The 22,180-nt window shown below is 41.4% G+C and overlaps 1 protein-coding gene across 2 annotated transcripts in view; it reads left to right on the forward strand.

The window, feature by feature from the left end:
- Positions 1 to 22,180, forward strand: part of TAF2 (TATA-box binding protein associated factor 2) — a 658,862-nt gene that overhangs the window by 20,550 nt on the left and 616,132 nt on the right. For both annotated transcript variants that reach the window (XM_078686838.1, XM_078686839.1), the window contains exon 2: positions 4,365 to 4,419. In XM_078686838.1, coding sequence (XP_078542964.1) covers positions 4,365 to 4,419 — 55 coding nt within the window. The remainder of the gene's footprint in view (positions 1 to 4,364; positions 4,420 to 22,180) is intronic.

Here is a 22,180-nt window from a genome sequence, read left to right on the forward strand (position 1 = left end):
AAAAGATGTCTGTAGTGTTGGTTTTTCTACACTAGCCGGACCAACTGTCCATATATAAATTACCTATTGTGATAGGATTTTTTTAAAGGGTTGATACGTTACTCCCAAGCCATTTTCGATGCCACAGTGGGACGTTAACTTGATCATTTCTCATGTATGCCATTTGAGCCAGTGCATAGCTGCTCTTTGCACCTTCTGACCTTGAAGACTGTCTTCCTCAATGCGATTATATGAACTGGTTGCATGAGTGAACTGCAAGCACTTTCAGTGTAACCACCCTACACCACATTTTGTCCAGGCAAATTGGTGCTGACAACTCATGCGACCTTCTTACTGAAAGTTTTGACTATTTCCACATTGGGCATCCAGTCACTCTACCAGTATTAGTTGCTCCCTCTCACCACTTGAAGGAGAGACTCAATTGGTTGGACCGCAAAAAGGCCTTGAGTTTTCACATTGATTGTACCAAGGACCTTTTAGTAGATGAACAACTTTTTATAGGGTCTTCTTTAGGGTTTTCTGGAGTAAAGAAAATGAAGGCTGTGCAGAAGAGGACGTTGTCGATGTGTCTAGCCCTCTGCATTAAGATATACTACTCACTGGCTAAGAAGCTGCCCCAGAACGTTTTAGAGCGCATTTCACCAGGGCCATGGCCGTTACCAACAGCTATCCTTGACATCTGCCTGGCTGCGGCATGGACATCCGTGCATGTATTCACGAAGCACTATGGCCTTGTCATCCAGGTTCGACGGGAAAGACATTTTGCCTGTTCGGTTGTCCAACACATATTTGTCCGAGCACACTCCACAGAACTTCCATAGTTTATGGTGAGAAATGTGCGATTTAGAAGTATTCATCAAAACAACAAGTAACTTACTTTTGTTAACGCTCTTTCTGCTGGATGCTCTATCTAACTGCAGATTCCTTGTTGTTCTTGCATCTCTCTGTACTGTGGAGTGGCCTCTTTTTAAAATATGAAAAGGTCCCAAGTTAGTATTTAGAACATTGTTACCAAGAAATGTTCATAGTCTGCGTATGTTGAACTAGTCAATGGGTGCGTGAAGTGGAAATATGTTCAGAGATCATTGACAAAGTTGGATTTGAGGTTGGGTCCATTTAATTAATCTATTTGAGGAACTGAATGGAATATATACAGCAGCCATGTAGATTGCTTGCTTGTTGAATACGATCAGGGCCCTACCATTCCATTAGTCCATTTCACAGAACCATGCAACAACTAGTATTTCAGCTGTAACTGCAAATGTGGACATACGGATCTCTTCAGAGTAAAGGAAAATGTTCTTTCTTAGGATGAAATCGTTTACCTATCCAAGGTTGGCATGCTTCATTATTGGACTCCACCTCTGGTTGGTCAAGTGAATGTACCAATGAGGGCTACTACCCACCCTCTTGAAGAGCAGTTCTTTTTTCACAAGTTTGTCTTTTTTGTGATGGAGATTTCCTAATCTGAATATTTCATTAAAAATACCTAATCATGATACTGCTGGTCTATGACTCTAAATGCAACTCTTCCCGCACTCCATTTCTCAAAGTGCTATGCAGCTCTGACTGAAGAGCACACTGACAAGTGCTCATGTAATACTCAAAAGGATCGCTGCTGCAATCCATGCTATCTCCACGGAGTGGGTAATGGTGGACTTACATCCGCCAGCTTGATACTGCGAGTAATGAACCCACCTCTTTTATATATATTTAGGAATGATGTTGCTGTGTTGTGACTTTTTTTTGGTACAACTGCATTTCGTTAATAAAAACCTGGGTGTGATAACTGGCTTCCTTCAAAACTTGAGTATTCCCCCCCCCAAGTTAGAAACCTGTGGTGCATAAGTGTGAAATATTGGTTGTGTGACAAATGCTTGAGTGGGTTGACTGGGAGATGGATCATCTACTGCAGTATGTGTGAGTATTTCTCCCAAAGTTAATCTGAAGATTATTAAGAGAAGGGCTGAGCTTAATTAACATCTAGCTCTCGGTGGAGGTTTCTTACCAAAAGTTGATCCTAAATTTATAAATAGTTAAATCAAAAGAACCTTCCTTCCTGTGGACAGTAAATATTACAATTTGGCAACAAGGATGCATTTCAAGCCCAGGGGATGCCCATTGGAATGGAGGTGAAATAAGAAGGGAGAGGGTCCGAAATGCAGACAGAAACCCCTAACAAGGCAACTGGATTTCTCTTTGGCCCTAGACCAACATCTCACAAAGTATATTCTACTGTGTATACCAATTCCTAATATCTGCTAAATAAGAGTGTTACTCGCCAGCCAATCAGTATTTCTAGAGTTAGAGGTAATATTAGTGCTTTCTGTGTCCAGTGGTAGTTGCTTTCTATTGTCAGTTACCTCTGGCACTAAAATGACTCATTCAAAAGCAAATGTAATTTTTTGAGCCACTCAAAAATTCAGTTTTTCAGATTTAGGACAAGTTCATTTATTTATGCATGATTAATTAAAACCGTTGCATATGCGTAGCTATAACGGTTCCAGTCATATGGTTTACCAAGGTAAACAACATTAAAACCAAACTTATGCATAATGTTAAAATTATCATCTTGGCGCATATGCAGTTCATCCGATCTAAAGTGCACGTGCTTCAATTGTAGGTGAGCTAGCAAAGCTTTACCAAGTTAAACAACAGTAAAACCCATAATTATTCATCAGTTAAAACATCGTTGTGCTAAACGTTGTTCACTTTTTGCGGCTTGTACAATTCGCCGGATCGAAAATGCGTATACATCGAATAAGTAAACTAGCTAAAACTTTTGCCAAAAAAACAGCAGTTGAAAACCATCATAATACTTCATGTAACCCTCCTTATTCATTGTGTTAAAGGTCGTATTTATGGTCTGTGCAATTCATCAGATCTAAAGTGCCTGTGCGTCGGCAGGCTTACGTGTGCATTGCAGAGTTATGCAAGGATAGAGACCAGGCACGGTTGTTTTATTTATTGTCTTTTTGCGATATGTGGTTAAGTCTCTCTGACACTAAGTCAATATATTTTGTGAGGTGGCAGTTTAATTGTGTTTAAGCCATATTAAAGCACAGATTTACTGCCTGCCTACAGGTCCTGATGCCGCTCTGCTCAAATATTGGTCGAAGTAAGTAAGGTCCCTCCAGATGGGGCAAATGCACATGATATGCACAAGGTCCTTGTTTCCTCTGCTGCATAGACGGCAGGACTGCACACACACTCTCCTTTTCCATGGCGGGAGGTGTGGGATGATTGGCAAGATACCAAAGCTGGGCTTTAGGTATTTTTCTTTTACCCACAGTTTTACTCCTGTTTTCAGGTAAGGTTGCCGTTTAAGAATTTTATAGTCGCTGAGTACTGTCCAGCCATGAGCCCTGTTAGCCAGTGTTTCTAAGAAGCATACCCTTTTTGTTACCTTTGTTACAAACTTTTTAAAACTCTGGTGATCTGTAGAGATTGCCCAAAGGTCGGACAGTCCCAGTATCTTTAGAGTCTAGTAAGTACTCCCTGGCGGGTGATTTTTCTTGACGGGACAACTCGTTCCAAAGATGCGAGTTTAAATTAAAGATCCTACCCAAAGTTGGGACCAGGTTGATAGTTATTTTTGAGATCTAAATTTATTATTGTAGTTTAACAGTTAACAATTTCATTTGATTATACTTCCACGTTTCTCCAGTTTGTAAACCTATAAATTAAGGACACTGTGTGGACTTAAAAAGAATTGCTAATCTGGTTTCAAAATTAAAAAGTTAGGTTTTAGCTGCCTCAGCAAATCTATTTACCCAACAGTACATTATGATTCATGGGGGCATATGTCAATTTGGTGTAAATTGTCTTCTTTTGTTGCGTAGCGCAGTAGGATTGCATTTTTGCCAAATTATAGGACAGTGGCTATTATACACCGAGAACAACTTATCTTCGTTTGTCGTGGACACTGCTGTGCAACACTGGCTTTTGCTTATTTTAAAGAAGCATGCTTTCACTGAAAAATAAAACTATAATTTAGGAAATCATGTTTGTCTTTATACACATGTCACAGGTAACATCAGGAAACTGGAATCTAAACCTAATATTTTGTGTTTTTTACATAAAGTGTCTTGAATATTCGGAAAAGAAGTGAGGTTCCTGGACACACAAGTAAACAATACATGCTTCCTGCGAAAACACAATTTTATTGATTAAATTGGTCCTTTTCGATTTTTTTCATAGCATTTAAATACTAGCAAGCAATAAGCATACACTAACCATCAATTATTTTAGCTTTTTTCAAGTTCGCTTCCACCGACATGACTATTACGCAATGCAACTACGTTAAAAAAGACACAATGTTTTTTGAGTTAGTAATTGTAAATTTTTTCTTTTCTCCTCTGTACAACCCACCAGATAGTCTGCATCAACAATATAAACTTTCAGCGGAAATCTGTGGTTGTAAGTATAATTGTTCATATTTATAATTCTTATGTTTACATGCTTGCATAATTTAATTTAAATGACTTCAATACAAATGCAGATATCCCCCTTTTAGAGTTCGCATCCCTTGGATACTCTCTGTGATCTTGAACATGCTCTGTTGTCTCGACACTAAAAAATGTGACAGGAAAAGTTTTAAATAAACAAATATCACACATTTGAGACATCTGGAAGCGGCATTCATGGGACCTATGAAAATCAAAGAATTTTACTAAAAGCTATGGTATAATGACTGGCTAGTCAGAACTGTCATCCTAAGAAATATTACTTTATACTACATTGAGGGTGGTTACCTATTGTTTTATATGATGGTCATTTGTATGTGTTGTTGACATCCCTGTCTTTCTTAAGAACAAGAAGGAGATCTGAGGGTTAACAGGCTTTCTGCCCTCTCTACTTAAAATATGCAGGGACCCTTTCCTTATGAAAAACGGATTTTTCTGTATCTCCGAAACAAGAACAAGACTGTTATCCTGGGACATTATTTTAATAGATTTTATAATTAAAATTCTTTCAAAACTATTTAACTTTTAAAATCCAGTCATTAGCTTTCTATAACCCCAGAGTGAAGCCCCAACTACAAGTTCAGGCTTATATTTCAATCCTTACACAGATAGAAGTTTGCACATGGATAACATGTATATTTGTAAAGCCCATGTTGACTCAAGGGTATCTTGGCGTTGAATAATCGATGTTTGTTACCTAACTCAATGGTACTCATTTTATTGACTTCAGAAGGCTGAGATGCTCTGCAGGGATTTGAACTTGTGACCATGAGGTCGAACACAGGCCCCTACAGTGGACGCATTAGTCCAATAAGGGTCAGATGTATGACCCACCAATTTGCGACTCACAAATTGGGATGTATAACAGTGTCTCAGACACAGTTTACGATTTCTAATTGAGTCGCAAATTGCATGCCTCATGAATATGAAGGAGACAGGTGCAATTTGCAGCCCAGTAGGAATGGCTAGCACTCCCAGGAATGGTGGCCTACTGGGGTCAACAGACCACCATGTCTGGGACTGCTTTTAAATAAAGCAGCCTTTTTTTTTAATGCAGCCGTTTTCCTTAAAAGGAAAAGGGGCTGCATTTAAAAAGAAAAATGAAACTTTTCCGTTTAATTTTTTTAAGGGCACCACTGCCTGCTTTAAAAAAATATTTTCTTACATACTCACAAAGGAAAAGGGGTCCCCTGGGGACCCCTTCCCTTTTGCGAGTGGTTTACACCTACTTGAAGTAGGTGGTAAACTGGAAGTGTTTTGCGGTCGCAAAACTATTGGACATGGCATGGTGACTCGCTATTAGGAAGGGACACTGCTTCCTAATAGCGGGAGTCGCAAATGCTATTTTGCGAGTCAGTGACTCGCAAAATAGCATTTGTACATGCCATTGCCCTCTATTGCGGTTGCAAACGGTAGGATCTCCCGTTTGCGGCCACAAAAATGGGTCGTACATCTGGCCCTAACCCACCAGACTACCGATCAGAATTATGACTTGATTGAAACTTATCATGTTTTCCGTAACAGATTCCTGCAGGTCACACCTGTCGAAATATATTGTGTTAAAAGGCAAAGCTTTTGAAATTCTGTTTCGTAAATGCCGGTTCTACATGTTATGCCTCATTTGTAAGTTAAAAACAACTTGGATTTGAAGGTACGTACCACACCTGGTAAGTTCCTCTATCTGGAGTTATGATATTGGTGTGGTAGAATACACCACCCTGTTATGCACAATTTGGAATCGGGGAGGGGGGGGGGGGTCTAATTCTTTTGACTATCAATTTTCAAAGAAAAGGACCACAGCAGGTTTTGCCTGTTTTACATTTAAAATCAGTAAATAGAGCCAGGATGGAACAATCTGAACACTCTCCTGTTAATTGTTTTTTATTTTGCTAGTTTGTCACAAGTGCTCAATGAAGGGATTAAGCCCTGGAAGGAATCTAAAGGCGACTGGGTTCTTTTACTCGTTTTTCTATTTTAAATTTGTTACAGAGGTCTGTTTTCTTTATATTCTATATTGTCGTTTCACTGGCTGATAGGCTTTGGTTAGGAATGCTTCTTCCCTTTCTTCAACTTGGACAGCTACTGGGTCGATCATGGATTTCAGGCGCCTCTTGGAAAGAAATAATAAAACCACTGGTAACTATCGGGGACAGTGACGATAGGCTGAAGGGTAGGGGTCTCATGCCGGAGGTTTCACCACAACCAAACAATAGACCACCACCAAGTGTAACCCGGTTAGCACTCCAGTTTAGTAAAGGTGTGTCCTCCCCTTATTTGGTTGCCTTCCCTGCCCAATGGCCCATAAGGCTCCACAGCCGGGACCGTACCTTGTCCAGCCAAGCTCCTCCAGGAGAGTGGCAGGGCGAAGCATGGGACTGTTGGCCTCCTGGCGTCTCCTCGTCTTCCGGGATCTCTTCCCCGCGTTGTATAGGCGAGGGGATTTCGGCTCTCGTCCACGCTTTCTGGTTCCGCTGACACTCTTCGTGTTGTCCGACGTTCGCTTTCACCTCAGCCGTCATTCCAGCCTCCTTTTCCGCTTTCGTCCTCCTGGTTTCCTCTCCCCATTGGTCCGGGGTTGGAGACGTCATCCGGCTTTGCGAGGCGCCTTCTTTTTGGACTTTGAGCTCCCGTGTTTAAACATTTTTTTTTATTCTTTTTGATTGTAATCAAGGTATGACATATGAAAAGAAAGGTGTAAACCATGTACATTTACAGTACCAATAAAGTTATGTGTCAGGGGAGGCATAGAGCAGGAGAATTACAAAACAACAATAATGTAATCACAGTTCTAACATGCTCAAACCTTGTGCAACGATTTCATCCCTTGTCAAAGGAGGTTCACATATCCCTCCCCTGTGGGTGTTCCAATTTTCCCTAACCCGTGTTTATTTGGTGGGGCACCCCCTAGCTTCGTATTTTGTATTTTCTGTGACCATACATCAGTCCATATCTTTGCCCCAATCCCCTATACTTGGCGGGATCTGAGCCTTTCACAATCTCACACTATTATGCTTCGCCACCATCAACCCCAAGGTTACCCATATTCGCTCTTGGAGGTTAGGTCAGTCGGGCCCCAGGCGTATCTCCACCCCCAAGTCATCCTTGACCCCACGACATAGTTGTTGAATACTATCCATTAATTTACCATCATAATCAAAGCAGTTTAATTCTGAAATTGACACTGCTCTCACCCAAGCTGGGAATGTGGCATTTTTAACATTGGTTGGTTCTTATGTTGGGAATTTGTGTAGGTGTCACTGGTACGCTGTGTTGTTTAAAAGAATCTGGATTTTTTGTATCTATGTATCTGGGGAAAACCCTCCGCGAAGTCGTGCAATAGTCCATTTGAATATGGATCACTTACAGCAGTGTATATTGGAACTATTCCATTCGCAAATCTGAAATGAAACCTCTTTAGTGCATATATGAGAATATAATGGTTACTGAAACTGTGCAGTGGTTTTTTTGCTGCACACTTTCTTAGATGGTATACCTCAGTTAGAACTCCTCGCTCTGTCTACCCAACCAGTTTAATGGTGGATCAGAACATGGTGCTTAAGAGCATGGGAGAGTGGGTGAGAATTTCAGTCACTTCCCTAGAATTAATCTGGTCACTCCTTTAAGGCCACATCTAAAAAATCAAATTGTCATCCAAATCCTCTGAAGATATGTTACATTCTTATAAGTATGTAAGTGTATACGTATGTAAGTGGTATTCTTATAGGTCAAACCAGAATGGTGGTCTGTAGAGTTAGGCTCACTCCCTATGCCGGTGAAGAAAACAAAAAACGTGGGACTTATTATAAACTGTGCGCTATATCTTCATAATCAGACAAAAGCAGTCACTTCGACTGAGATTAATTAAAGGAAATTCTCCCTTTTATACCCACACATCTGTAGAATTCAGTGGTCACCTCGCTGGTGTTATCGATGATTGACTATGCAAATGTACTGTATTTAAATGCACATCATCATGTTTTAAAGAAACTACAGACTTTGCAGAATGCCGTAGGTCGTACTATTTTAAAAATCCGTAAATATTTCCCGGTTTCCGGGTCCATTAGGAAGCTTCACTGGCTCTCTGTGAGGCAGAGGGTGCTCTTTAAGGCTCTCTGTACTGTTTACATGCTTTGTACTGTCAATGTCCGAATTTTTTAAGAACCGTTTTTCTTAGTACTCACCTCCCAGATCACTGTGCTCCACCTCTGCTAAATTAGTGTCAGGCCCTAGGTATAAACGCGCCTCTTGGGGCAGGAGAGGCTTAGTGGTGGGTGCCGTAAAAGCCTGGAACAATCTTCCCTTTCATATCAAATCCATGGCAAAAACTGCTGGCATTCAGGAAATCATTAAAAACCTGGCTCTTCATGACCTGCTAAAACTATTCCGGGATCTTTTCTTTTGCGGTTTTCTCAACCAGCGCCAAGACACATGTGGGCATTTGAGCGCTTAACAAGACCATTTAACATAACGTGTGCACACACACATACACATATATATGTATGCTAATACACACACACACACACATTCATACGTTAGCGCCTTCGAGCAATTGTCGCACTCTTTAAAAGCTATATCATATATAAGTGTGTGTGTGTGTGTGTGTGTGTGTGTGTTTATATATATATATATATATACATATATATATATATATATATATAAAGACATAAGCAGCGAACGGGTCAGAGGAAGTCAGCAGTAATGCCAGATGCAAGCTCCCCCCCCTTCCGATGAAGGCCAAAGGTTGGCCGAAATGCATAAAGGATGAATGGAGCTCTACGGAAAGAAATAAAGAAATTTTAAAATTGCCACGAGGTGTGCGACTCACTCTGTCCTCCACGGACAGGATTGCTGAATAAATTATGGCTTTGTCCCGCCATGTAATACCGCACCATCACGCAAGAGCGCCAAAACTGCCCGCAATGGACTTCGTGTGTTTATATCTTGAAAGAGAACAGGGCAGCGGCAGCCACCAAGGACTGGACCCTGGCAGTGTTCTTTTCACGAACGAAATAGACGTGAAGAGTCTCGTGACAAACATTGAACAGCATAATTAAAGGCACCCACCGAAGGGAAATAATTGCACTCCTGACTACCTGGACCAGAAGGCACTGCACTAAACGTCATTGTAAACCCACCTGAGGGAAATTATTAAAAAGACATAAGCAGCGAACGGGTCAGAGGAAGTCAGCAGTAATGCCAGATGCAAGCTCCCCCCCCTTCCGATGAAGGTCAAAGGTTGGCCGAAATGCATAAAGGATGAATGGAGCTCTACGGAAAGAAATAAAGAAATTTTAAAATTGCCACGAGGTATGCGACTCACTCTGTCCTCCACGGACAGGATTGCTGAATACATTATGGCTTTGTCCCGCCATGTAATACCGCACCATCACGCAAGAGCGCCAAAACTGCCCGCAATGGACTTCGTGTGTTTATATCTTGAAAGAGAACAGGGCAGCGGCAGCCACCAAGGACTGGACCCTGGCAGTGTTCTTTTCACGAACGAAATAGACGTGAAGAGTCTCGTGACAAACATTGAACAGCATAATTAAAGGCACCCACCGAAGGGAAATAATTGCACTCCTGACTACCTGGACCAGAAGGCACTGCACTAAACGTCATTGTAAACCCACCTGAGGGAAATTATTAAAAAGACATAAGCAGCGAACGGGTCACAGGAAGTCAGCAGTAATGCCAGATGCAAGCTCCCCCCCCTTCCGATGAAGGCCAAAGGTTGGCCGAAATGCATAAAGGATGAATGGAGCTCTACGGAAAGAAATAAAGAAATTTTAAAATTGCCACGAGGTGTGCGACTCACTCTGTCCTCCACGGACAGGATTGCTGAATACATTATGGCTTTGTCCCGCCATGGAATACCGCACCATCACGCAAGAGCGCCAAAACTGCCCGCAATGGACTTCGTGTGTTTATATCTTGAAAGAGAACAGGGCAGCGGCAGCCACCAAGGACTGGACCCTGGCAGTGTTCTTTTCACGAACGAAATAGACGTGAAGAGTCTCGTGACAAACATTGAACAGCATAATTAAAGGCACCCACCGAAGGGAAATAATTGCACTCCTGACTACCTGGACCAGAAGGCACTGCACTAAACGTCATTGTAAACCCACCTGAGGGAAATTATTAAAAAGACATAAGCAGCGAACGGGTCAGAGGAAGTCAGCAGTAATGCCAGATGCAAGCTCCCCCCCCTTCCGATGAAGGCCAAAGGTTGGCCGAAATGCATAAAGGATGAATGGAGCTCTACGGAAAGAAATAAAGAAATTTTAAAATTGCCACGAGGTATGCGACTCACTCTGTCCTCCACGGACAGGATTGCTGAATAAATTATGGCTTTGTCCCGCCATGGAATACCGCACCATCACGCAAGAGCGCCAAAACTGCCCGCAATGGACTTCGTGTGTTTATATCTTGAAAGAGAACAGGGCAGCGGCAGCCACCAAGGACTGGACCCTGGCAGTGTTCTTTTCACGAACGAAATAGACGTGAAGAGTCTCGTGACAAACATTGAACAGCATATTTAAAGGCACCCACCGAAGGGAAATAATTGCACTCCTGACTACCTGGACCAGAAGGCGATGCACTAAACGTCATTGTAAACCCACCTGAGGGAAATTATTAAAAAGACATAAGCAGCGAACGGGTCACAGGAAGTCAGCAGTAATGCCAGATGCAAGCTCCCCCCCCCTTCCGATGAAGGCCAAAGGTTGGCCGAAATGCATAAAGGATGAATGGAGCTCTACGGAAAGAAATAAAGAAATTTTAAAATTGCCACGAGGTGTGCGACTCACTCTGTCCTCCACGGACAGGATTGCTGAATAAATTATGGCTTTGTCCTGCCATGGAATACCGCACCATCATGCAAGAGCGCCAATACTGCCCGCAATGGACTTCGTGTGTTTATATCTTGAAAGAGAACAGGGCAACGGCAGCCACCAAGGACTGGACCCTGGCAGTGTTCTTTTCACGAACGAAATAGACGTGAAGAGTCTCGTGACAAACATTGAACAGCATAATTAAAGGCACCCACCGAAGGGAAATAATTGCACTCCTGACTACCTGGACCAGAAGGCACTGCACTAAACGTCATTGTAAACCCACCTGAGGGAAATTATTAAAAAGACATAAGCAGCGAACGGGTCAGAGGAAGTCAGCAGTAATGCCAGATGCAAGCTCCCCCCCCTTCCGATGAAGGCCAAAGGTTGGCCGAAATGCATAAAGGATGAATGGAGCTCTACGGAAAGAAATAAAGAAATTTTAAAATTGCCACGAGGTATGCGACTCACTCTGTCCTCCACGGACAGGATTGCTGAATAAATTATGGCTTTGTCCCGCCATGGAATACCGCACCATCACGCAAGAGCGCCAAAACTGCCCGCAATGGACTTCGTGTGTTTATATCTTGAAAGAGAACAGGGCAGCGGCAGCCACCAAGGACTGGACCCTGGCAGTGTTCTTTTCACGAACGAAATAGACGTGAAGAGTCTCGTGACAAACATTGAACAGCATATTTAAAGGCACCCACCGAAGGGAAATAATTGCACTCCTGACTACCTGGACCAGAAGGCACTGCACTAAACGTCATTGTAAACCCACCTGAGGGAAATTATTAAAAAGACATAAGCAGCGAACGGGTCAGAGGAAGTCAGCAGTAATGCCAGATGCAAGCTCCCCCCCTTCCGATGAAGGCCAAAGGTTGGCCGAAATGCATAAAGGATGAATGGAGCTCTACGGAAAGAAATAAAGAAATTTTAAAATTGCCACGAGGTGTGCGAGTCACTCTGTCCTCCACGGACAGGATTGCTGAATATATATATATATATATATATATATATATATATATATATATATATATATATATATATATATATATATATATATATATATATATATATATATATATATATATATTTTTTTTTCACAAACACGTGTGTGTATGTCGGTGTTAGAAACATTATCAAATACAGGATTTTTTAAATATTGTGGATGGATTATGTCTACTACATGTATTACTCCAATGCGGATTAACTGTGAATCCATAGATATCCTGTAAATTTGCTCATTTAGAGTATTAATTAGCTTTTAAATTGAGCGTGATATTATTCCCTGCATTGTTCGTACATGTTTAATGTGGTGCTGCTAGAACTGGGTGCATCATTTGTGTTTATCACGATGTTTAAAAGGAGCAACAATATGGCGCACTCCAGATGGATAAAGACAAAGGTTCTGCAGAAACGCGTCTCTCTAGTGGTCCTGTGTCCGTGTGGCATGACTGAATAAACAGGATGTTTGTTATCCCTTTACTTCGAGTGCCGGCTGGCTCTCTAATGAGTTTGGGGAGGTGTTTGGGTGATATATATATATATATATATATATATACATACACACACACACATACACATATACACACAGACGCACACATGTTAGAAACATGAATTATTATCAACTAAGCTGTGATGTAACAGTAACACAATGTCAAAATGTGTTGCAAAGGTAATCAAATTGTGATGAATGTTTTGTAATGTACCCGTTTCTAATGGAACATATTGTAATGACGGGCATTTCCTTTTATCTTTCTTTCAGTCTTTTTTTCAAAATTAAAGACTTTTTTTATATGTCTACCTTAAAGTTAATGTTGCGCAGCAGGAAGCACCAAGAAACGCCTGAGTTTCCTTTCATGTTTTAATTGTCGCAGGGTTTGTGTTTCCACGTCAATGTCCTTCTATAGTAATGTCCTTACCTTATCCTTCGTGTGAGGGAAGCCAACTCCACCTCAACCTAAACGGGAGCCATGGCAGTTATAAAATTGGTCATAGTTTGACTGGCGCACTTGATATTGACTGCATTACAGCAATCTCCACCTAGATGGCGAGAAAATAGATATCCTGGGGGTGAATGCAGTTGCTCCAGCGCTTCTTCCCTTTGCCTCAGTTGACAAAATATCATGCCTGCTCTTAAAAAATCCTAATTTGAAAATCCCGTTTAATATACAAAGGAGTGGTTGCAGTCAAAGGAATTAAATAATTGTTTCCCAATACACAGGTCTACCATAGGGTATTCTTCCCTTACGTCAACTACCTCAAAATTTCCCTGATTTGCTATAGTAGTATCCTGCATCTATCACAGCAAACTTTGTTAGTGATTCTGTGGGAAAAGGTAGTTAAGGTATAAGAAATCAGTTAGTGATTCTTTCTCCATGATCCTGATCATTTGTCACATAAGAATAACCCCCTGTTGCCACTAATGTTACCTGTATCCTAGAAGGCCTTTAGCCTAGTACCTCTATCTCATTTATTCACACAGATCTTGACCACTACCTATCTCTGTTTCCTTAAGACATTGCTATATTCTATTTACTCTACCACTCCCTATTTCCTCAGCCTGTAATCGCATTAAATTTTTTTTTGTAGCACTTTATTTTTCCCTTTTTCGGTTATTATTCTGGTTGAATGGCCTTAATTTTTTGTAAACGGTGGTTTACCTCATTTTGAAAAGTCTCCAAAATGGAGTTTCACCAAGCTATGGTTGTCAGTCTGGCGTGCTTGAAGAGATGCCAGACTGACACACATTACCATCATGAGCTCCAAAGAACGCACAACCAGTCAGCACAGCACATTATTGACCTTGGTTACAATCATCACCTCACATCTGCGCTAAAAACCAGCCTTGCTTTGGTTGTCGCTCAGAGAACTGTAACAGTTCAAATCATTGTATGGCCACTCTCCCAACTAACTCGCAGAAGTGTTCCAGCCTCACATACTTATTTGAAGCTTGCAACCAGCCATGCTGGCCTACTACCCATACACAAAAGTAATTATTTTAGGTAGTGGACCTCTACATGTGCCTTTTCTGTCGTGCTTAGGGCCCCATCAAATACTAAGATCCCATCCACCAGGGTAGAATGATTAATTTATAGATTGAACATTTTATAATGCACACGATTACCACGGAAAGGCGTTCCCTGGGTGTGAAATGTTAGAATAAACTAAATATTTTGTTAGACTCCTAAGACCAGTTGTTATTCAATAGGTGGATAATTTAGCCATGATTGCATCTAGAGTACATACCCCTCTTTCTCCAAAGCTTTAACAATTTGAGCATACATTTGTCCATTGTGATGTAGCTAAGATGTGAAATTTGTCTTTCAGCAAATACTGTAACATTTGGTCATCCTTTAATGCAGACTGTCATTTTCTCCTCCATACCTGCAGTGTCTGTTTTCTTCCTTAACAGTTCAAGAAAACTAAAAAAAAAACACACATGGGTACATTAATCATTCAATGGCAAAGCCAATAGATCTCACCATTTTTGTTGCCAATGCTTTTTTGCCGATGCTCTTTGACACACGATTTACTGCTGATGCTGAAGAACATCAGCAAAAAAGAAAATAGCCCAGCCCAGCTTAATGACGATTGTGTTCACGCTGCACTGTTCAATGGAAAGGGATCCTTAATGGTTTTGGGGACTTAAAAAGAAATAAAGGACTGTAAATGAATTCTACCCTGCTTCTCATCCTTCTTTTGGTGTAGAAAACATATGTTTGTATGCATACCAAGGGATCCTTTGGCAGAGGCAGGTTATTTTATGCCATGTAAGAAAATAGCATTGAAAATAGGTATTTGATCTTGGCAGCAGTAATGGGGAGGTTGTGTGGAGTGGGGTGGGAGTTTTAGATGTAATAATAGACCTTCTGTCAAAAGGCTGTGAATTCCCAAATAGCATACTCTTTAACATTGTTTATATTCCTCTCTAACATCAATTGTTTGTAAATGTCACAACCTTGACCATGCTCTTCGATATGTATTTATCAGACTGTGGCCTAAATATTAATTTGGTGCAAGGTCTAGCTTATAAGGCACTTCGTGATCTCAGCCCTGATTTTCTGAATCAAAGCTTTAAAAGGTGGTAAGTCCCCATCAGAAACCTTCACTTGACAAATGCAAAATTAGCAGTACTACCAAGATTCAATAGAGTAAGGCGGGGTGTCAAGAGCATTGTGCGGGAAGCATCCATAGTATAGAATAAATTACCTCTCTGCATATAAACTGCTCGCAGTCTTCTTGCCTTCAGGACAGCTGTAAATTCCTGGTTGTTTAGTTCCTGATAATTCTGCAGTCCTGTAACACACTTAACTGGAGCTGAGTAGTGCCTAGACGCCTCCGGGCAGTAGTGCGCTCTACAAATCCTGCTAACATATAACATAACATAACTCTGCTCAAAAAAGTGGTAGATGGTGAACTGCACTGGATCTATGACACTTTTCAGAATGGGGTACTGGCTTGTGGTATCTGTTCAGTATCTGTCACTAAAGTACAAATCAGGAGACTTCTGAAAAATCTTGGTGTTGATGCCTTCGAATTTTAACAAATCTAAAAAACCCTTCTGCAGCAGAGTATGGGGTAATGCCGTATATCCATTTGTGTGTTAAAATGAGGCCCAGTTGTGCATTTTGGATGTTATACTATGTATATTGCAGGTTTATATAGCCCAAGGGCAATGGAGTGCTTTATATGGGCACCAGATTACATTACATATGGTCAGGTTAACTCAGGCGGTAGATTAAGTGATTTGTGCAGAGCCCATGCTGGCACTCAAACCTGCTTCCACTGATCCAAACTCAGCAGCTCTTGCGGTAATGCCATATCCATATTTTTCAACTTGTTTGTGCAAGTCATACACAAGTAGTGAACACATTATCTGTTGAAATGGCTTTGTGAAGTAAAACAAAACAAGAGCTAAGAATACTAGAAGCTTCACCCTGAGTCTTGCTTGGGAACACTTGCAAGGGGTTGTTTTAAAACTGCACTTAGGCACATAGTTCAGCACCCTTGCACTAGTGGTGCTGGAACAATTTTCAGAGAAGGGGTGTTACATCACGGAAGTCTTAGGGACTGTTAAATATTATAGCTTCACACAAAATGTAGCACATGTATTCAGAATAAGAGTATAGTATGTAGCTGGTGGTGCATTTTGAAGCATTTTGTCACAAATATGCTAGTAAAGTGGGAAACATCCTTTCTGACGAAGCTGGAATCACGCTGTGCCAACACAGCGCCGGCAATGGAACAAATGCAACATATGCAAGCATTCGTTCTGTACACAAGTCTTAACAACGACTTGGTTTTAGGGAGGCGCATTCGGGGAATGGTGTTGGATGTAAAATCCAACACCTTCCCTTCTGTTGTGCAGTCTGTAGTTGCAGTAGTAAATTAAACTATTCCAACATCCAGCACCCCCCTAAGGCAAGTCGTTAAAACGACTTGAGTGCCGAAAAGATGCTTCTTAAATACGCGTTTGTTCGAAAGACGGCGTTCGGAATGCTTTACTCCTAAACGCATGCAAAATACCGACATACATTCTAGTAAAGCATCGCATTGTAGTGCATTGTCATTTACATACAGCACATTTTCCCTTGAATTGTGCACTAGAATTGTACAGACATACATATTTATTGATAAGACTATATAGTACAGAAAGGATAATATGTGGAAATCAGGTTTCAGTGAATATTAATTTGCGTATCACTGTGTAAAACTGTCTTGATTTGTTCTGATCCTATTTAAATCTTTGTTTCCATCACACTTGAGAATTACAAATAAATGCCTCATTTTTCCTTTCCTACCTGCTGATGAATATGTGTACAATTAATTTTACTGGTATTTATATTGTGTTTGTCACTGTGCAGTCAGACAAAAAAAAGAAAAAGAAATCCTTATGTTATAAGAATAAGCAGCAATGTGTCCAGAAAACATAGCATGACATTTGACCTCTTTCTTTGAAGCACATCAAATGCGGCAAGATAAATGCAAAATGCCTCTTTATTTACTGCTCTTTTTAGGAAAGAAATTGTACAATAAACAAAACTGAAAGTATTAGCAGCACTAATTATACTTCACTGGAAGAGAATAGTACCCGTGCGGAAAATAGGAGTCACCCATGTGAGAACCAGGCTGAGGCGTGGCATGTTGGCGTACGGAGTACATGTAAAGAATGGAGCACACCAGGCACAAAATGACTGAAAAGGGAACTAGAAGGAAAGAACGAGAGGGGTAGATTGTTGTGGTTCTCCATGAAGTAATCTTATCTCATATTAATATAACAGTATTTTCTGTTTGCAGTTCACAGCTTTTTAAAAATGTGACGTATTTAAACAAGCATTTTAAAAGCCAAGAGTTCTCGCCTTTGGGACCTTATAAGTGTTTAGCCAGAACTATTGGCCTTGCTAATCTGTTTAAGCTATGTTATCAAGCAGTGTGACTTGTGTGCAGCATATTGCAAAGTTATGACAAAAAAGTGTTATAAGCATAACTGAACGATCTTATTAAAAAAATAATTAATATAAATGTTTAATGTTTATTTTAATTTTTGGGGGAATGCTGGCAACTTTTTTCTGCTTATTCTAATGGTTGCTATAGTTTTTTTGTTTGTTTTAGGTTAGGGGGAGATATAAACAACGGGAGGATAGAGGTTGGCAAATAGTTTGTGAAATAAAATTTGAGTAGCGGAAGGATATCAGGGAGGATTAACTGATGCCAGAATTTGAGGGCACTCTTGAGCTATAGCAATGGCTGAAGTATGGACTATATAGTTAAATAGCATAACACTTAATGCCCTTTGTCTTCCACATGGTGCTTTGCAAAGGGTCATGATTTTAATGTTAATAAGTTAACTGGATAACAACCGAACCCTCGCACCACGCTGGTCTGTAAAGATCCCCTTGTGCTTCAGATGCTCCTGCTGTAATATAAAAGTTATCTGTAAATTACTCCTACATGCCTGAGCTTGACCGGGTCTATAAAAACGCACAGGGGTTTTGAGTGTGAGAAGCTGAGGCACTCGTGTGTACAGATTGTGGGTAATTAGGGGTACACTTAAAGGATGAGGTGGTATGAGACGCATGGTATGAGATGCATGGAAGGACAGGCACGGTGGGCTGGGTAGCTTGGGAACCTGAGTCATGCATGTGGACTCATGTTGGGGAGAGCTCCACCCACGTGGTCTGTGGGTGACTTCAGTCTCCGTAACCAAGTGCGGAGTGTAACCCAGCACCTCCCCGCGATGATGCACCTTAGCCTACCTCACGTGTGCCCTTCATGCTGCACAACGCCCTCATGTTGTTAGGTGGTAGCAGCCATACAAACGTCTAACGCCCAGTGCTGGTCTGTGTCTTCGAAGAGAGACCCGGTCTTTAGGAAAGCAGGTGGCCCTCTCACTAGATCAAAAACGAAATCTAATATTATAACAGAACGTTTGTATCTATTTGTGCCTAGTGGAAGAACCTCGGGCGTGGGGGGTGTCAGTCGTGTATTTGTTTATCTTGTGAGTGTGCATATATGAGACATATCTATAGGTAAGTGTGTGTGTTTCTGGGTGTGCCTATGTATAATGTGTGTTAGAGCCCATATAATATATATAAATATATGTGTATATATTTTCATGTATGCATGCAAGCATGCATATATATTATGTATGCTGCCTGTGTGCACGCACATGTATGTGTATTAGTTTGTTTCAGTGTGCCTAAGGGCAGCTTCAGACCCAGTAACTATAGCGCACACACACAGAGTAAGCGCCAGGAGCACAGCTTTTAGGTGCCTTACAGTAAGATGCAATCAAAACATTTGAACAAGCTATAAACTTTTTAAAATCAAGTCACATCACGAACATATATACTTAATATAATACAGTATCAAATAAAGAAGACCAGTGGGGGTATCCCTGGCTGGGACAACATGTGACTGACACCCAGTGAGTGTATGTGGGTGAGTGAAGGTATCTGTTAATAGTCTAGGGTGACTGTGTGTGTGTTAGTGAAAAGGTTAAATGGTTGAAAAAGTGGTGCACAGCTGAAATGGATTCCGTAAATAGAGTGGCTGACGGTGACCATTTCAGAGAATGGGTGAGCGATCACTGTGACTGAAAGAGTTAATAAATGAGTGAATGAGTAAGCCAGGGACTGGGGACTTAGAGTTTTCCAGTTTCGCTCACCTCAAGCTGACCTCCAGGCACTTTTTGACTGTATCGATTGTGGTTTCTGTTCTATTGAATGGTAGGGGCTATGCATGTAAAGCATCTGCAGTTCCTGGTCAGGGTGTGTGTTATTACCCATTTGGATTGTCTTCTTGTTATCTACTTTGAATGATAACGGGTCGCGTGTGCCCTGCTGTGGCCCCAGCACGTGTCCTGTGCGGTGCCCACAGACCCCCCTTCCCTCCCACGAGGAGCCTCACTGCACCGACCTCACGGTTTCCCATTGTAAACACTTCCTCCATTGAGGGGCGCAGCGCTCCCTCTTTTTACTGCCCCGCGGGGCTGGTTAGAGGCAGGCTCATATTATCTGATAAAAACCACACTGGTACAATAAAACCGACAAATATCTTAGAAAAGGACTCCTTCTATTGTGTGTCAGCAGTAGGATGAGTCAGGCTTCCTGCTCCATGACTGAAGTCTGGGTTGCTTTGAGTGAAACATTGCAACTCCTCTTGAGGAAGCAGCAAGTTTTTGTCAGGCCGCCATACTGTGTGATGGAACTCGTTGGACGTGAAGTGGGTGCCTCGCTGAGCATGAACACAAACTAAAAGCACGAGCAAAAGAAAAACAAGTGCGCTGAAACTAAATAAATTACCAGAAGTGAATTGATCCAAGCAACGGGCAGTCTCCAGGGCAGTAACAAAGCAGCCAAAAGCCGGGACAAATGTAAAGCATTTATCAAAGTAACCAAAAGAATTTTGAATGGTAGGGTAAGGAACCAATGAAAGTGATGGGCATGGTAAAACCCCATAGAAGTAGATACAGCATGTCGAGGAACAGTGCATGTATGCTGCCTAGGCTTCACCTAAAAAGAAAGTGCTGTTGTTAAGAAGTACTGAAAGCACATGCAGTAACCACACTTGATGGTCTTTTGAGATCATGTTTATAAGGGCCGACACATTACACAAAGGATTCTGATCACTGCAGTAGCATGGAGAGAAAACATATTTGCAACAATCTGACCAGTGTTAATGTTATGGTTGCTGGTGTGAGGCGAGCAGGTGAAAATTACAAGGGTCTTCTGGATTGAGAAGAGAGGAAATGCAGTATGCTAAACAAAAAAGCCAAAAAGCAAGACAAAACATGAAACGAAGACCTGGCAAAAATAAAAACAAACGCAGTGAACAAATGTGAGTAAAAGCACTCAAGTTGTGGTTGTAGGGTAAAAATGGCTGAACATTGGGTGAGCAACACAGAGAGTACAGGAATGTAAGGGGGAAGCAAGACTGGACAGGCCATTGTGCCACTTTGGCATTTCCCTGGTGGGGAGCTGCACAGTAAGAGTCTGCTTTCAGACCATGATAGGCCCTCACGACCCAAATATGTCTCCATTGCTTCATTCTAATCACAAATTCCAGTACAGTTGGGCTTCCTTTAACATTTTTGCCAGGGCAGACTTCGGTGTTCAGTCCGGCCCTTGGTTGGTAGGGTAGTGGGAGTAGGATATTGAGAGCAAGAAAAGGCATGCACTAGCATGGAGTGCTGAAAAAAAAGTGGTTCCCTTTTGTGATGGTGTAGAACAGTATGATGGAACGATACAAACCATCCAATCAACATGAAGGAAAAGAAACTATTTTCTAGTGGTGGCACAGATAGAAGAGGCGGAAGGAAAGCCATCAAATAACGTGCAAGGAAATTAGAGTAACAAGAAAGCAAAACAGTGGTAAGTAGTACATTGTAAGTTGGTACACAGCACACAAAGTATTCCAGGTGAATGCTCAAATCATTTTAAAGACCTTCCATCTTATTCACAAATCCATCTAAGGAAAACTCCTCGGATTCCATATCAATAGCATAGTGAAGTGGGAAATTGCGTTCTTGGTTTTCACTGCTCCAGTTTCAGAACTGGAGTGGCTGCTTCCTCTATCTTCCTGTGGCTTGCCTAGATCTCCATAGGCTGCAGACAACTGGTGGAAGAACAAGCTCCTACCTCTTGCCAGACCTGGGTGCCACATACCAGAATAAGGTGGTAGAATAGTGAGCTGTTGTGTTTTTCTCTGGACAAATTGGTGATGTATAGGTTTAACTGGTAGGCAAAGTTGTGTGGGATATCTTAGGCTACAGTATTATGCATCATATCCTATATTTATAGGGTCCTGTATGATTCCTACCCCACATAAAAAGGGTGAGTAACAATTATGTTATAAATGGTATATGTTTCTACTATGGTTTCTGAATGACATTGCAGACTACTCCAGCTTTGCTTGCTTTGTCTAAGAAGTCACTCATAACTCATTGGTGAAAAACACAACCGCAGGAGGTATTGAAAGTGCTCTATAACCATACAATTGTTGATAGCTACCCATCTATAATTCTTATTTACATCATTATGTGCCCAAGTGCCATCCCTTTGCTCATCCAGCTAAAATCCAGCATTCCGGGCAGTGGATAGCCCCCTCTGGATGGAATCTACTCTGATTCTTATACCCTTGCACACTGCAGTGAGTAGAAAGGGAACAAAAGAAAGAGCCTATAAAGTGCTGAAAATATTTTTTCATGTATTATAACATTGGAATGTTGGAAGCTCCATTGAAACAATGTAGTGCTCTGTGCGTTTAATGGATGGTAGAAGCCCATACCTTCAACGTTCAATTTTGTCCTTTATAATTGTTGCTCTGAACAAAGGCCTCGCGTAGCCTGAGGGGATTTCAACCCCCTTGGGCTTTGGT

This window comes from Lissotriton helveticus, chromosome 4_1 (genome assembly GCF_964261635.1).
Source record: "Lissotriton helveticus chromosome 4_1, aLisHel1.1, whole genome shotgun sequence".
Classification (NCBI taxonomy): Eukaryota; Metazoa; Chordata; class Amphibia; order Caudata; family Salamandridae; genus Lissotriton; species Lissotriton helveticus.